The 18,252-nt window shown below is 47.0% G+C and overlaps 1 protein-coding gene across 2 annotated transcripts in view; it reads right to left on the bottom strand.

Annotated features, from left to right (window-relative positions):
- Positions 1–18,252, bottom strand: part of LOC143973896 (NACHT, LRR and PYD domains-containing protein 3-like) — a 72,666-nt gene that overhangs the window by 9,866 nt on the left and 44,548 nt on the right. Inside the window, exons 6-8 of one of the 2 annotated variants that reach the window (XM_077474775.1) lie at positions 15,799–15,969; positions 4,632–4,808; positions 2,684–2,760 (exon numbers count right to left, since the gene is read on the bottom strand). In XM_077474775.1, the coding sequence (XP_077330901.1) occupies positions 2,718–2,760; positions 4,632–4,808; positions 15,799–15,969 (391 nt within the window). In that variant the 3' untranslated portion in view covers positions 2,684–2,717. The remainder of the gene's footprint in view (positions 1–2,683; positions 2,761–4,631; positions 4,809–15,798; positions 15,970–18,252) is intronic. The other variant, XM_077474774.1, reaches the window with a different exon arrangement.

The raw sequence follows: 18,252 nt of genomic DNA, 5'->3' as shown, positions 1-18,252 counted from the left end.
CTTGACACGAAGGTTGTAGAGAGTCGTACAGACCGGTGAAAAGGCTTTGCGTCTGTGCATAACATCCACAGAATAGTCAGCGAATAGGAGCAGTTTGACCCCGTCGATCACTAACGAACGTGAAGTACGAAATTTCTGCATAATAGCCGTCTTGTCGGCGTAATTGAGATATTTCACGATGACATGCCGGGGCTTGGAGCGTGATTCAGACGGCTGACCGATACGATGCGCTCGTTCGACTGTGCACGGCGTACGAAGGCCCAGTTGTTCGGGAATCATAATGGCGCATAAAGCTGATAATTGGGCCGAGGAAACCGATTCCGGGAGGCCGATTATGCGTAAATTGTTCCTTCTGGATCTATTCTCCAAATCGTCCAGCTTCTCCCAGATCTCCTTCTGGGTATGAAGGACCCTGTTTAGCGTAGCAGAGGTACCTGCAGCTTCATCCTCCAGGGCCGAAATACGATCCTCAGCCTGTTGGAGTCTCTGAGCCTGGGCCCGTACTTCCAGGTGAAGCTGCTCCAGCCCCCTATTGACTGCTGCATCCACTGTGGCTGTGAGCGTGGGACCCAGTAGGAGGACAACGGCGTGAGCTATGCCCTCCGGTGATGCTGGGTCTGCCTGTGGTGGCGCCGCGGCAATCGGCGAGTCAGAAGGCATCGGGGCCTGTTCAGTCAGGTGCGGCGCGGCCGCCATGTTGGCCGCGTGTGTCTCTCCCCCAGGCGGGAGCCCCGCCGAGGCTGCTTTAGCGTAGGATCGCTCCACAAAACGATCCATGAGGGGTCACCCTGCCGCAGGTAAGGGGTCGGTTCTCTCCGAGGTCCGTAGCGGAATTTAGAGCAGTATTGGCGAGGAGGGACACGGGAGCTGAGGGTGATCACCTCCTCCTCATGTGGCGCCGGAACCGGAAGTCGGAATTTTTCATTTTTATTGTTTCACTTTAAGCATCATTAAAATCATTGCTCCTTTAAAAAAAGATTGTTTTTTTAAAAAAATGTTCATTGATCTCCCCCAGGGGAGTACCCGGGCCCCATACCCTCTTTATGGCCAATTACTTGCATATAAGCCTTCAAAATTGGGACAATGGGGTTTGCCATTTAGGCCGAATTTTTTGTGTTGTTCAAAAGTTCTGATATTGAATGAGCAAGGGGGTGTTCAGCCCATCACTACACGTAATGCTCTGCAGTGGGATGGGTGACACGTAATGCTCTGCAGTGGGATGGGTGACATGTAATGTTCTGCAGTGGGATGGGTGACATGTAATACTCTTCAGTGGGATGGGTGACATGTAATGCTGCTAGAATAGATGGGTCACACACAATGCCCTGGGGGGTGACACAGAATCTTCCTGGGGGGTGGCACGGAATCTTCTGGGGGGTGACAGATAATCTTCCTGGGGGTGACGCAATCTTCCTGGGGGGCAAAGAATCTTCCTAGGGGTGACACAGAATCTTCCTGGGGGGTGACAGATAATCTTCCTGGGGGGGTGACGCAATCTTCCTGGGGGTGACACAGAATCTTCCTAGGGGTGACACAGAATGATTGGAGGTGATGGTTAAAATAAAACTTTTTTTCCAATGAAAATTAAGTCAGTAAAATGTATTGTCAGTAAATTTGACACAACAGGACAGTGTCTTGTATGAATAAAGTTTGTTGTAATGTTTGTTCCTTGTGCCATTGTCACAGAACATCATGCAGGAGCCAATCCACCTGCAGCTCTGAAAGTGCGGGGGGCCGCTGTCACTCATAGAGAGGAGGTGGGGCAGAGGTGGGGCTCCAATCAGATGACAATGGAGGCGGAGCTGTAGCAGTGATGTGATGGGCGGTGCAGCCAGTGTGTCACCGCAGGCTTGTAGTACAATAGATGGGAGCGCGCATGCGCGGGTGCCCCTATCAGATCAGTGCTGTGAAGGGGGCACTGGTCACACAACAACACAGGAAGTGGGCAAGACTGAGCAGAAATGACGCCATTTAGAAGAGGAAAAGAAGAGAAAGATTACTGTAACGGCACCCCTAATATAAAGGGGTTAACGCCGTTTACGATGTTCCCTCTCCTAGACACACATCCACTCGCGACCAATATCCACAGCTAAACGACCCTTTCCTATAGGAGCCGACCCCTCTGACAAAAAGACGAGACGCACTCTGTCTCTTCTGTAGTAGGAATGACTTTATTTTTGAGAAACATTGTAACTTTATACACAATTCAAGGCATATGCTTTAACATGAACAAGGGCCCAGCTCCACCCACACATCCCAAGAATCAACACCTCATCCTGACGTCTGCTAGGCTTCAAACGATCCCACCCAATACACATCTTTTCACAAAGGGTTGGCAGCCAGTCTGTCTGGCACTTTACAATACACACAAGGACAGACTTAAATGAACAATAGAAATGCAAAACAACTTAATTCCTCACAGCAATGATACTTAACCCCCACATACAATATACATCCAATCTATATACAATGTATATACAGCCTTGAATATGGCTATCACAGACCATATCGGGGGTTTCTTTTATTCACCCTGTGTCCAAAGTGACCCCACTGTCACAATTACTATTACTGGAATTCTATATTTAAGGATCAGAAAGGGAAAATAAAAGCTGAGAGTTGATGTGACTTTACTCTGATATCATCCATTCCGGACATTCTCTTCATATCCGGATCCGTGTATTACCTGAGAGGGGGAGGGGCTCCCACACACCATCTTCTTATCTTCTCTCTATAGATACACTCCAGCCTCTTCCTTCATACCTTCATAGAAGAATAAAATGAGAGTGTTAGAGGAGGAAATGTTGCTGTGATGATGGAAGGGGGAGGGGCTCATACTGAGCTCTGTAAGAAATGATGGAAAAGTGAGGGGCCCTCACCATGGCAGGGGCCACACACTCATCTCCATCCAACCATTGGGATAGCAGACTGTATGCCGGGTGTGCTGGGCTGTCATGTGTACAGCCTGAGAACACACATCTGATTGGCTCAGTTATACTGACACATTGGATGGACCTCGGGGGATGGGGGGTATTTTTCTGTAAAGGTAAAACCTTGTGGAAGATTGTAGGACCTGACTAAGATTATTATTGGTGGATCTGATTTTCCCATCCCCCATCTGTAATGATAAAACTTGGGATGAGGAATAAATTCTCCATCATCTGGGAAATCTGTGACTGGCACAGGAAATCTCAATCATCTCTCTCATTATCTGTATAACTACAGAGACCTCCAATGGGCTCTACAGAAATTGTATAGAATGTTTGTCACCCGTCCTTCCATCTTCATTACAGAGCAGCCCGGGTGTCAGAAGACCTCCCAACAACGTCCCACCCCATCATCTCATCTCCATCATCTCATCTCCATCTCACCCCCATCATCTCATCTCCATCGTCTCACCCCCATCATCTCATCTCCATCGTCTCACCTCCATCATCTCATCTCCATCATCTCATCCTCATCATCTCATCTCCATCTCACCCCCATCATCTCATCTCCATCGTCTCACCCCCATCATCTCATCTCCATCGTCTCACCTCCATCATCTCATCTCCATCATCTCATCTCCATCATCTCATCTCCATCATCTCACCCCCATCATCTCATCCCCATCATCTCACCTCCATCACCTCATCCAGCATCACCTCATCCAGCATCATCTCACCCCCATCATCTCACCCCCATCATCTCACCTCCATTATCTCACCTCCATCATCTCATCTCATCCCCATCATCTCATCCCCATCATCTCATCACTGTCATCTCACCCCCATCATCTCATCTCCATCATCTCACCTCCATCACCTCATCCAGCATCATCTCACCCCCATCATCTCATCCCCATCATCTCATCCCCAACATCTCATCCCCATCATCTCATCATTGTCATCTCACCCCGGTCATCTCACCTCCATCATCTCACCCCCATCATCTCACCCCCATCATCTCACCCCCATCATCTCATCCCCATCATCTCATCTCCATCACCTCATCCAGCATCACCTCATCCAGCATCATCTCACCCCCATCATCTCACCCCCTTCATCTCATCCTCATCATCTCACCCCCATCATCTCACCTCCATCATCTCACCTCCATCATCTCATCTCATCCCCATCATCTCATCACTGTCATCTCACCCCCATCATCTCACCCCCATCATCTCACCTCCATCATCTCACCTCCATCATCTCATCTCATCCCCATCATCTCATCCCCATCATCTCATCACTGTCATCTCACCCCCATCATCTCATCTCCATCATCTCATCTCCATTATCTCATCTCCATCATCTCATCTCCATCATCTCATCCCCATCATCTCATCCCCATCATCTCACCTCCATCATCTCACCTCCATCACCTCATCCAGCATCACCTCATCCAGCATCACCTCATCCAGCATCATCTCACCCCCATCATCTCATCACTGTCATCTCACCCCGGTCATCTCACCTCCATCATCTCATCACTGTCATCTCACCCCGGTCATCTCACCTCCATCATCTCATCACTGTCATCTCACCCCGGTCATCTCACCTCCATCATCTCATCCCCATCCAATGTTGTCTACATTTTACTATTCACATTCTAAGACTTAGTATGTGTGTTACCTCCATTATAACAGATCTTACCCTCTATCCACAGAGAAGCCGGCATTCCGGACGACCTCACAACGTCGTCTCACTTCTGACTCCGACATCTTCTCATCATCCTCCAATGATATCAACAGATCGGTCAGAGTTCGGTTTGTGGAGATAACGGAACAAAGATCATCACAGCACCGTAATGTCACTTTACAGTCCCAAACACTGGAGGGAGAAGCAGGAAAGAGGTGAAATGTTCTTCCAGGGAGGGACAGAAGTAGACACATCCAATGAATAATCAGTGGGCGGGGTCTGAGAAAATGAAATGCAAAGCCACCTCATATGTGCCCTCAGTGCCCATTAATCAGTGCCCACCAATCAGTGGTGCCAATCAGTGTAGCCTCATCAGGCAATTTGATGGGGCATTTTTAATGATGGCAGTATAATGGTGCAATAGAATGGGGCCGTTTTATGAGGCAATTTTGATGGGAAAATTTGATGGAGCAGTTTTGATGGAGCAATTTTGATGGTGGCAGTATAATGGGGCAATTTTGATGGTGGCAGTATAATGGGGCAATTTCATAGGGCAGTTTTAATGAGGCAATTTTGATGGGGCAATTTCATGGCACAATTTTGATTGTGCCAGTATAATAGGACATTTTGATGGGGGCAATATGATGGGGCAATTTTGATGGTGGCAGCATGATTGGGCAGTTTTTGTGGGGCAATTTTGATGGTGGCAGAATAATGGGGCAATTTTGATGGGAGCAATTTCATGGGGAAGTTTGATGGGGGCAATTTTGATAGGGCATTTTTGATTGTGGCAGTATGATAGGGCAATTTTATGGGGGTCATTTTAAGGGGGAAATTTGATGGGGCAATAGGATGAGGCAGTTTTGATTGTGGCAATTTTGATGGTGACAGTATAATGGGGCAATTTTGATGGGGGCAATAGGATGGGGTAGTTTTGATTGTGTCAGTAAGATGGGGCAATTTTGATGGGGACAATACGATTGGGCAATTTTCATGGTGGCAGTATGATGGGGAAATTTTGATGGGACAATAGGATGGGGCAATTTCGATAGGGGCAATTTCATGGGGCAATAGGATGAGGCAGTTTTGATGGGGCAATTTTGGTGGTGGTAGGATAATCGGGCAATTTTGATGGGGGCAATAAGATGGGACAATTTTAATGGGGCATTTGTGATGGGGCAGTTTTGATGGGGCAATAGAATGGGGCAATTTTGGTGGTGGCAGTATAATGGGGAAATTTTGATGGGGCAATTTTTATGGGGGCAATTTTGATTGTGGCAGTATGATGGGGAAATTTTGATGGGACAATAGGATGGGGCAGTTTTGATGGGGCAATTTCGATAGGGGCAATCGGATGAGGCAGTTTTGATGGGGCAATTTTGGCGGTGGCAGTATAATAGGGAAAATCTGATGGGGCAATTTGATGGTGGCAGTATAATGGGGCAATTTTGATGGGGCAATTTCATGGGGAAATTTGATAGGGTAGTTTTGATGGGGCAATTTTGATGGTGGCAATGTGATGGGGCAATTTTGGTACTGGCAGTAAAATGGGGCAATTTTGATGGTGGCAGTATGATGGGGCAATTTTGATGGTGGCAGTATGATGGGGCAATTTTGATGGTGGCAGTATAATGGGGAAATTTTGATAGGGCAATAGGATGGGGCCATTTCGATGGGGGCAATAGGATGGGGCAATTTTGGTGGTGGCAGTATAATTGGGCAATTTTGATTGTGGCCATTTTGATGGTGGCATTATGATGGGGCAACATTAAGGGGGCAATTTTGATGATGGCAGTATGATGGGGAAATTTTGATAGTGGCAGTATTATGGGGAAATTATGATGGTGGCAGTTTGATGGGCCAAATTTGATGGTGGCAGTATGATGGGGCAATTTTGATGGTAGCATTATGATGGGGCCATTTTGATGGTGGCAGTATAATGGGACAATTTTGAGGGGGCAATAGTATGGGACAGCTTTTATGGGGCAATAGGATAAGGCAATATTTGTGGTGGCTGTATAATCAGGTAATTTTGATGGGTCAATAGGATGAAGCAGTTTTGATGGGGCAATTTTGATTGTGGGAATTTTTATGGTGGCAGTATGATGGGGCAATATGATGGGGCAGTTTTGATTGTGGCAGTATGATGGGGCAATTTTGATGGTGGCAGTATGATGGGGCAATTATGATGGGGTCGTTTTTTTTGGGGGTAACTTTAAGGGGGCAATAGGATGAGACAGTTTTGATGAGGTCATTTTGATTGTGGCCATTTTGATGTTGGCAGTATGATGGGGCAATATAATGGGGAAATTTTGATTGTGACAATATGATGGGGCAATTTTGATGGGGGCAATTTTGATGGTGGCAGTATGATGGGGCAATTTTGATGGTGGCAGTATGATGGGACAGTTTTGATTGAGGCAATAGGATGGGGCAATTTTGACGGTGGAAGTATAATGGGGCAAATTTGATGGGGCAATTTTAATGGTGCAATAGGATGGGACAGTTTTTTTATGGGGCAATTGTGGTGGTGGCAGTATGATGGGGCAGTTATGATGGGGCAGCATCTGGAAAAAAGTAAGTACTTTATAACCACTTTCAGACCGGACCAATTTGCTGGTCAAAGACCAGACCACTTTTTGCGATTCGGCACTGACAATTGCGCGGTCGTGCGACGTGGCTCCCAAACAAAATTGACATCCTTTTTTTCCCACAAATAGAGCTTTCTTTTGGTGGTATTTGATCACCCCTGCGTTTTTTATTTTTTGCGCTATAAACAAAAATAGAGCGACAATTTTGAAAAAAACGCATTATTTTTTACTTTTTGTTATAATAAATATCCCCCAAAAACATATAAAAAAAACATTTTTTTCCCTCAGTTTAGGCCGATACGTATTCTTCTACATATTTTTGGTAAAAAAAAAATCGCAATAAGCGATTATTGATTGGTTTGCTCAAAAGTTATAGTGTTTACAAAATAGGGATAGTTTTATAGCATTTTTATTAATAATTTTTTTAATATTATTTTTTTTTACTAGTAATGGCGGCGATCAGCGATTTTTATTGTGACTGCGACATTGTGGGGGACCCATCGGACATTTTTGACACATTTTTGGGAACATTGTCATTTATACAGTAATCACTGCTATACAAATGCAGTGGTTCCTGTGTAAATGACACTGGCAGTAAAGGGGTTAACCAGTGGGTGGCAGTGTAGGGGTTAAGTGTTCCTAGGGGTGTGCTACTAACTGTGGGGGGGTTGGGCTTTCATTTAGTGAACACTGATCTCTGCTCCAATCACATGGAGCAGAGATCAGCGTCACTAGTTGCTAGGCAGAATGAAGAAATGCTGTTTACAACGGCATTTCTTCATTTGGCCGCTCCGTGAGACCATTGAGGGTATGCCCGCAGTGATCAAGTCCGCGGGTCCCGCGACCGGACTCACGGGAGTCCCGACCAGCGCGGGAGCGCGCTGCCTGCGGCGCGCTCCCGATGGCAGGGCGGCAAATTTAAAGGGACGTACATGTACGCCCATTTGCCTGTCCGTGCCATTCTGTTGATGTACATCGTCGTGCGCTGGTTGGCAAGTGGTTAAACAATGCTAATTGTAAATGATATCCCTCTTTCTGTGTAGATGTTATATACACACACACATCTGCACATAAACAAGGGATATCATTTACAATTATCATCTTTTATAAAGTAATTTCCTTTTGCAGATTTTTGTATTTCTAGATTTATAATCTTTGTAAATGTAGATAAACTTCCTGCTTCCTGGAGGGGGAGGGGAGGTTTCCATAGCTAAGGGGCGGGAACTTCCTCTGGCATGGCTGTTGCTCTGGAGACCCGACCTATAACCTATTACATGGCTTGTGCTGCTCTGAGCATGTGCGAGATCTGGAGGTGCATGCTGGGTAACCATGGAATACAGGAAAAGATACAGTCTGGCTTCAGATGCCCACACATGAGATGGCGGCGGCCTGCTGGGACTTACAGAAGTAAGAAATCAATGCTGCAAAAATAGAAAGCGGCCCTTGGATTACAGCGTAACCTTTACTAGAATACATGAATCATGAGGATTATAGGGGGAGATTTATCTACAAAGTCACATTTCTCCGGAGCACCACTTTATATATACAAGTGCCATAAAAGCCCCCCTTAGGGGTATTTATTTTGCTTCTAACAAGTTTTTGGATGTGGCACTACTGAGAGGAAATCCTCAGCGACTCCATTTCTACAATTACCGGGATAAAGTTGTTAGTTTTCTGTATAAAGTGTATTAATAGCAATTCATTATTGTGCAGCACATTGTTCCAGCACTGAGGTTGTGGTAGTAGCAGACATATATTCTATGTAGTATTTGCTTTGTATTATCATTTTTGTTGTGTAATTATTATTTGGAAGTATCAGGATCAGGTGGTTAGGTGGTTTGTTACATAGTTACACAGCCGTATAGTAACACTGGGGTTGTGGTAACACTTACCTCTGTCTGCAGGTAGGTTGTCTGTCTGTGTAATATAGAGCAGAGCTACACTAGTTTGTTATTTAGTGTATAAAATATGTAGAAAGATAAAGAATGAGAGAAAATACAACAAAGACAAAAGGACAGACACAGTCTGGCTGTGAGAATAAAACAGAAATAAACTTTGTGAGGATTATCCTGTGACAGGAACATGTCAGCAATAGGGATGAGCTTCGTGTTCGAGTCGAACATACGTTCGGCGAATTCCGAACGTTATGGGCTGTTCGCGCCAAATTCGTGTGGCGCTCACGGCCCACAATGCACTGCGTCATCGCAGTGCATTGCTGGCTCATGATTGGCCAAGCATGCACTGTGACCCCGCATGCTTGGCCAATCACAGCGCCAGCAGCGAAGAGAGCCATGATTGGCCACAGGATGCCTGTGGCCAATCATAGCTCAGGCTGTATAATACACGCCCCACACTATATAAGGCCGCCAGCGTAGCGGCCTTGTGTAGTGTGTTGGCGTCTGAAGCAGTTAGTGGGTGTTCTGTGTACCTTCAACACAGTACACACCAATCGTTATCGGCCGATTTTCGATCTTGCTCTTCTGTAGTGGTTGTTGTCTGCGTGCACTGACCGCAGTATACACCGCTATATTCACCTCACCTATATAGCTAGTGATCTATCTTTTATAATAGAGCTTGCAGTCAGTAGTGTTAGGAGATAGTGCGTGCTGTCTGCGTGCTCTGTACCCAGTACACACCGCTATATCCACCTACATAGCTGTTCTGTATTTGAGCCCACTTGCCATCTGCAGGAGTTATTGGAAGTTGTGTGTGCCTCCAGCACAGCACAGTATACATCTGTATATACCCCTTTATCTCTGGTGTTCTAAAATAAAGGCATCTGCAGGAGTTAGTGGGTGTTTTGTGCCTCCAGTACAATATACACCTGTATCTACCCTTTATTGCTGTTCTCTAATAGAGCCATCTGCAGGGCTTAGTGGGTGTTGTGTGCCTCCAGTTCAGTATACCCCTTTATCTCTGGTGTTCTATAATAATGGCATCTGCAGGAGTTAGTGGGTGTTGTGTGCCTCCAGCACAATATACACTACCCAACTGCTGTTTTACCCAACTCCCTTCAGGCCATTACCATGTCTGGAAGGCCAGCAAGGAGAGGCAGACAGGCGCGAGACGATAAGAGATCAGCAGGCTCTGTGTCTAGAGACAACATTGCTGGTCGTGAACGCGGTGCATTGTCATCAGCACGTGGCCATGGGACACGCTTGTCCTTCTTTTTTCGGCAGCTGGACATGTTGAACCGCAACATGCCAACGACTTGGTAGAGTGGATGACCAAGCCCTCTTCATCCTCCTCATCCTCTCTCACCCAGTCTCAGGGTACTAGCAAAGCAGCTGCCAATGCATCGTCTTCCCTCGTCTCAATGTCATCATCAGTGACTCCTTCCCTAGACCCACCACGTCCTCCTGAGGAGTCTCCTGAACTCTTTCAGCACAGTGTTGGGTACATGCTCCAGGAGGATGCCCAGTGTTTTGTAGCCTCTGATGATGACACTCAGCTAGAGGAAGGCAGTAGCGTGAGTGCAGAGACAGGGGATGCTCAAGAAGGACAGCAATCTGGCAGTCATGTTCCACAAGCTGCAGCATATTGCCCGGTTTGCTACAGCGATGAAGAGGGAGGGGATGATGAGGGCACTGACTCCACGTGGGTGCCTGGTAGGAGGGAGGCCGGGGGCCAGCTTAGGGGCAGCACACCGACTGAATCACACCGCAGAGCTCCGCCTGTGCAGGGCGCTGCCTCTGCGCGTTATTCTAAAAGTTCTTTGGTGTGAGCCTTTTTTGAGACGAGTGCATCAGATCGCACCGCTGCTATTTGCAACATATGTCACCACATGCTTGACCAGACATATGTTGACCTGCCATGCAGCTCGTTGGCAAGCGTACCTCAAAGACCCACACCAAAGAACAAAGCGGACATCTCCTTGCTCCTCATCAGCTGGCATCTCCAACCCCACTAGACCTTCAGTCCTCTCTGAAACCTGCGCTGAGAGGAATGAAGGTGTAGAATTAGGTGTGTCACAGCCAAGTGCTTCCGGGCACTCTGCTAGCAGTACACCCACATCCGATTATAGCAGGCAAATGTCCCTGCCCCAGCTGCTGGACCGGCGAAAGAAGTTCACTCCCAGCCATCCACATGCCCAGTGGTTGAATGCTAGCTTGGCTAAATTGCTAGCACTTCAACTGCTGCCTTTTCAGTTGGTAGACTCGGCCCCCTTCCGTGAGTTTGTACAATGTGTGGTTCCTCAGTGGCAGGTCCCCAAACGCCACTTTTTCTCACGGAAGGCGATTCCGGCTCTCTACCGGCATGTGGAAGGCAATGTCCTTGCCTCGCTGGACAGGGCAGTCAGCGGTAAGGTGCATATTACCGCTGACGCATGGACAGGGACGTTACCTGTCTTTCACGGTCCATTGGGTCACTCTTCTGGCAGCTGGGAAGGATGCAGGACAAGGTGCAGTGGTGTTGGAGGTTGTTCCGCCATCACGCCTCCAAAATGCTACTATTGGTTGTGACACACCTCTCTTCTCCACCCCCTCCTCTTCTTCTTCCTCCATGGCCTCTTCCAGTGCTCTGTCCTCAGAACCAGCGGTGCTCCGTAGGCGTTCCAGGGGCTACGCAAGTACGCAGGCAAAATGATGCCATGCCGTGCTTGCGCTGGTTTGTTTGAGGGACAGGAGCCACACTGGGGCGGATGTTTTGTCAGCTCTGCAGGGGCAGGCCGAGAGGTGGTTGACGCCACGCCAGCTTAAGCCAGGAATGGTGGTTTGCGACAATGGCACCAACCTCCTCTCCGCCCTCCGACAGGGACAACTGACCCATGTGCCCTGTGTAGCTCACGTCCTTAACCTGGTGGTGCAGCGGTTCTTGGGCAGGTACCCGGGCTTACAGGATGTCCTGAAGCAGGCCAGGAAAGTCTGTGTGCATTTCCGCCGATCATTTAATGCCTGTGCTCGGCTGGCTGAGCTCCAAAAGGAGTTGAACCTGCCCAAGAACCGCCTTATATGTGACATGCCCACCAGGTGGAACTCAACTTTGGCCATGCTGCAGCAGCTGCACACGCAGCAGAGGGCCATCAATGAGTACCTGTGCGACTACGGCACCAGGACAGGGTCAGGGGAGCTCGGTTTTTTCTCACCACGCCAGTGGGGCATGATCAGGGATGCTTGCACTGTCCTGTCACCGTTTGAGGAGACCACAAGGATGGTGAGCAGTGACAGTGCATGCATCAGTGACACTGTACCTCTTGCCCACCTCTTGGAGCATACGCTGCCTGGAATAATGGACAGGGCACTTGAGGCAGAACAGAGGCAGGAAGAGGAGGACTTCCTTGCCTCTCAAGGCCCCCTTTATCCAGACAGTGTTCCTGCTGTGCCACCCATCACACAGGAAGAGGATGAGGAGGAGGAGGAGGATGATTGTGTCAGCATGGAGGTGGAGGCTGGCACTCAGCATCAGCAGCAGCAATCTTGTAGGGATGATTTACAGTCCCAAGAAACACGTGAACTTGTACGTGGCTGGTAGGAGGTAGCTGCGGATCATGTTGCCCTTAGTGACCCAGAGGACTCCGGACCGAATGCCTCAGCTAACCTAGGCTGCATGGCCTCCCTGATCCTGCAAAGCCTGCGGAAGGATCCTCGTATTCTTCGGATCAAGGAGAGGGACCATTACTGGCTGGCCACTCTCCTTGATCCACGGTACAAGGGTAAGGTTTCCGACCTTATCTTGCCATTGCAGAGGGAGCAGAGGATGAGACATCTCCGGGAGGCCTTGCAGAAAGGTCTGTGCAATGCATTCCCAGAGATTGGGAGGTTACAAACTCCTGGTCCTGGACAACGTGTTGCTGAGGCATCGGTCAGAAGGAGCGGTGGAGAAGGTGGCCGTCTGCCTGATGCTTTCAGACAATTTTTTAGTCCGCAGCCCCAAGGTATGATCGGTTCCAGCAACCATCGCCAGCGTCTGATTTACATGGTGCAGGAATACCTAGGGGCAAGGTCAGACTTCACCTCAGTGAAGTCAGTGCTGCTGGTGGCTTTGTTACTGATCACAGGGTGCGCCTGTCCACCGAATCAGTTGATCGACTGACCTTCATCAAGATAAATCAGTCTTTGATCACCCACAGCTACCAAGCACCTGAAGCTGATGTAACCGAATATTTTTTTTTAAATATCACATCCCTTCAAGACTGCCTATGCTGATGCTGAGTGACTGTCCTGTTATGTTGATTGTCTATCCTCTTCCTCCTCTGCTGATATGTTGGAAGAATATTTTTGGTTCTGGGTGATGCCACCAGCCCAATTTTTCTGCCCCTGTTTAACAGGGGCGTTTAATTACAATTTTTGATGCAATGCTTTACAGCAGGGCTAATTCCTGCACTAAAACTAGAGTATATGGAAGAGGTTGCAGTGTCGTGGCACCAGCACCAGTGCCTAAGGCCCAATTTTTCTGCCCCTGTTTAACAGGGACATGTAATTACAATTCTTGATATAATATTTCACAGGAGGGCCCATTCCTGTGCCCACCCAGAGTAACTGTGAGGACTTATAGTGTTGTGGCACCAGCACCACAACCACCAAAGGTAAATTTTTCTACCACTGTTCAACAATGGCATGTAATTACAATTCTTGATATAATCGTTCACAGCAGGGCGCTCCAGCGCCCACCAAGAGTCACTTTGAGGGCTTACAATGTTGTGGCAAAACCAACACCTTGTTCTGCCATTTCTGCAGAGCATATAGGGCAGGCCCCTACTTTCAAACATCCAACTTACAAACATCTCCTACTTGCAAACGGAAGGAGACAACAGCAAGTGAGATGAAAAAAGATAGACGACAAAACAAATTATACAGGGGTGATAACCCTTCCCTATGTTTTCCAAAAAGCTTAAAAATAGTTTTTTCGACTGGAGCTACACTTTAAAAATGTACCAGTTGAAAATTACAAACAGATTCAACTTAACACAACAAACCTACACAGTCCCTGTCTTGTTTGCACCGCCTGTATACTGCTCTTCTAAGTATATAGGGCCTGGGGGCCACACGCATTTCCTTTTTTTAATATGGGTACAGGGTTTCCCTTAATATGCGTACAAGACCCAAAGGGGCTGGTAATGGGCAGGGAGGGCTACCCATGCCATTTTTCTCAATGATTTTCAACCATATTGCAGGAACCAGATATAACATTAAAACCGCAAGCAGTTTTAAATTATGTTATTTCCGTTTAATGTAATTTTGTGCAGGGACTGTTATAAACACGGGAAACACGTGGCACTTCACAGGCATACTACAGACACCCCCCAGGCACCATATTTAAAGGAATATTTCACTTTTTTCACTTTAATCGTCATTAAAATCAGTGCTCCCGCCAAAACTGCCATTTTTAAAAACATTTTAGGCATTGACCCATGTCCCCTGGGGCAGGAGCCAGGTCCCCAAACCCTTTTTAAGACAGTATCTTGCATATTAGCCGTTAAAATTAGCACTTTTAATTTCGAACGTTCGAGTCCCATAGACTTCAATGGGGTTCTAAAGTTCATACGAATTTGGGGTCCGTTCGAAAGTTCTGGTGCGAACCGAACCGGGGGGTGTTCTGGTCATCCCTAGTCAGGAACATCTGCTATTCACCGGTTAGACCGGCACCATGGGAATCACCCCGTCCATATCTCAGGATCCTCAATTTATAGATGTGGGTGGAGTTTAGCCATCAGCCAATCAACCCTGGGGGATGTTCCCTGCCCAGCCCACAAGCCGGTCCTGTGTTCTGAAGGAACCAGAGCTAAATGGGCCATGAATGGTTCTGATGGATGAGGATTGGATTTCCAACAGCGGCATGTCAGTCTGATCCCAACAAGACCAATCAGTGCTTGTCTGGTGTGATCAGACCCCATAGAACCATTCTGGGGGTTCTCCTGGATTATATTCTCACTACACATACAATGTTATATGTACATGTACCCCAACATGTCTACAATCAGGGGCAATTATTTCCATCTCTCTGCAACCAATATTTTATTTTGTATGAGAGATAAAATAGATTCCTCTGATCTCTGATATAAATCAATGTCCGGCAGACAGTTCGAGGTCTTCTCCCTGTATCGGCCTCATCCCCTGCTGGGCTTGTAGATTAAATGACTAGGACTTCTCTTTGAGGCTCAGTGAGGTGACAATTTTATACCTACAAGGATGGAGGGATTTTATTGTCATCTAGGGATCACTTCTGGTCTAGAGACTCGCTCTGTGCTTCCAAATTCTAATTGAGGACCATCTGTCTATGATTGGTCACTGAATGAAGAGAATACGGAGTCCTGTGCGTCTTCTTCAGGTCCGAATTCAGTCCAAAATTAAGGCAGAAATCGGACCTGAAATGGTGAATGGAGATGCACCGGACCCCCTGCTGTGACCCGCTTTGACCTCCAGTGTGACCCCAGCCAAAGTCTGATCTCTGATAGTCAGTGGAGGGGGAGGGGATGAAAGCCAATAACAGCGAGTGACCTGAAGGACTATGATGGGAAGTCCCAGTGTAACTGGCCAATCAGAAGTCTGTCTTTGTATAACTTTCATCTAGGTGACATGTCTGGATCCCTCACATACAGATTTATACCAGAATCCTGCAGAATATTATATCATTTATAGGATAATTCTCACCTCAGCCTCTGCAGAGTACAGCCAGGATCTCTGAGCCCCTCACATAGAAGTTTTATTCCAGAGTCTTCCAGATTATTCCCTGATAAATCCAGTCTGGTGAGGGATCGATTATTGATAAGAATGGATCGGAGATCATCACAGCCGGAGGAAGTCACACCACATCCAACCAACCTGCAGAGACAAATCCAGACACATGATATTATATTATAAGATGAATATGAGGAATTATTCCCATTTAGTGAAAAGTAACATAACATCAGTAGAGCGGAATATCAGGATATACAGAATGTTATACAGAGGAAAGATCTTGTTATTAGGGAAGCTGATAAAGGTGAAGCTGTTGTAGTACTTATGTCTACACTGTATAAAGAGGGGATGCTGTGACGGCTCAGTCACCCCCTTATGTACCTGGTTATTAAGCAGGACCTCACATAGTGTCTCATACAGGGGCTTCTGAAATTGATAAAGGAAAGGATCTGGGGGGTTTATGAAATAAAACAGCAGAATTTCTGATGGTGGATACCTCAGTGACCCCAATATTGCATCACCTTCCTAAAGTCCACCAATCAGGAGTTCCCATTTAAGATCACCGGATTGTGGCAGGAATAGGGTCCCTTATAGAGAATGTAGGGGGAGGGGTGGATATACATTTCCAGCCTTTAGTGCTGAGATTTCTGGGATATATTAGAGATACAAGTACTATAATAGTGGATATTCCACATTTACAATGGGATTCTGCATTCACAATTCACATTAAAGCACTTTATTCTCCCATCCCCATTCTTTATTGTCTCCACCAATCAGATATAATCTCCATAGATATAATGATATACTAGGATGTTACAGGAATTATTACAGAGGATGTAAAGGATGAAGGTTTTTTTTTACCTTAACCACTTCAGTCCCGGAAGGATTTACCTCCTTAATGACCAGAGAACTTTTTACAATTTGGCAATGTGCTGCTTTATCTGGTAATTGTGCGGTCATGCAATGCTGTACACAAACAACATTTGTGTCCATTTTTCCTACAAATAGATTTATTTTGGTGGTATTTTATCAGCTCTGGGAATTTTTATTTTTTGCAATATAATTGAAAAAAAGACGAAAAATTTTGAAAAAAAAATAAAATTATATTCCTACTTGTTATAAGAAAAATCCAATAAACTAAATTTTAGTCACCAACATTTTCTCATCCTGAGAATCTAAAGAGGGGCCCTTCTCCACTAGATTCCTCAGAAGTGGAATCATCAGTTTCCTCCCGATCCTCTGAGGGGGGGATTCCTCTCCTTTATCCCAGAGTTCCTCCCTCTGAGGGTCCTGGGTGACAGAGGGGGGCCTAATGTGTTTTCTTCCACTGAGTGAAGATGCGATTGAGGCCACTAATCTTTCCTCTAAACCGTTTATGTTTGAGGAAAAAACCTCCTGTGTAATGTACACAGGGGCTGAAGTGCCAGAAGCAGCTCCAGCTCCTGACCCCGATGGCTCTCCCTGGCCAGCCTCCCCGGGTCCTTCAGGGGGGAAGGTGCTGCAGAGGGGGGTCCTCAGAGCCTGAAGGGGACCCCTTAGAGCTCCTATTCTTTGGGGTACTTGTGCCTCTTTTACCCATAGTGCAAAGCAACAAAAGGTAGAGGTACCACACAAAAATGCACTGACTGCTGAGCCCTGTAGTTCAGCAACTGCCGTTGTTACTTAAGACTCAGTCTGGTGCCTAAGTAAATGCTGCCTGGGAATGCCTGTGTCTCCCACACTCGCATGCGCCTATCAGCTCTGTATCCTTCCATAGGCTGTGTGCATATGAAAAAGAGTGCACTTTAAAGCCTATTTAACCCACACGAGCAGAGGCTGGGACACAGGAGAGGGAAGGGCTGGTGGATGTGAATCCACTGTAATGGCGGTGGACAGCAGTGGGTGGTGGGGTATATTACCGCTTTCTGCCCAGGCCTGTCTCAGCCCCCTAACCCGTGGAGGGAGAATCCCAGAAGGAAAAAGCCCTTGATTCATCCTTCCTGGAGCAAGGCTGTAGGAGCATAGAGCGTGGACATCAAGCAGACAGATCGGGCATGAAAAGGTATGTGCTCTTGGCAGCCCGTGGTGGTGACTATAGGCATAGCTTACATTTACTTAAAAGGAGAAAACCTACTAGAATTAGAAAAATTCTTGAGGAGTCTCCCTTACCTAATCCAGCTGCAGGGTCTGAATAGCAGACCCAAATCTTCACCTCTCACGGTGGGCTCCGTTAGGAAAACAATTCAGAGACTGGGGCCCCCTTGAATAGGGGAATCCGCAGTTCTGGGCCCGTAAAGCACCCTGCCAGGAATATGGTTGAAAAAACAAATACTGGATCCCAGGGTCCAGCTCTCTAAAAAGAGAAGCATTACATGTAAAACCTTGTTTTTTTGGACAGGAGGCCCGGGTACTATCCAATTCAGTCTGGAAAAGACACTTTGAATGGAT

Source organism: Lithobates pipiens, unplaced genomic scaffold (genome assembly GCF_037356315.1).
Source record: "Lithobates pipiens isolate NorthernLeopardFrog02 unplaced genomic scaffold, aLitPip1_a1.2 Scaffold_13, whole genome shotgun sequence".
In the NCBI taxonomy this organism is placed as follows: Eukaryota; Metazoa; Chordata; class Amphibia; order Anura; family Ranidae; genus Lithobates; species Lithobates pipiens.
The sequence above is the reverse complement of the archived record's forward strand: the minus strand, read 5'-3'. Positions and strand labels throughout refer to the sequence as shown.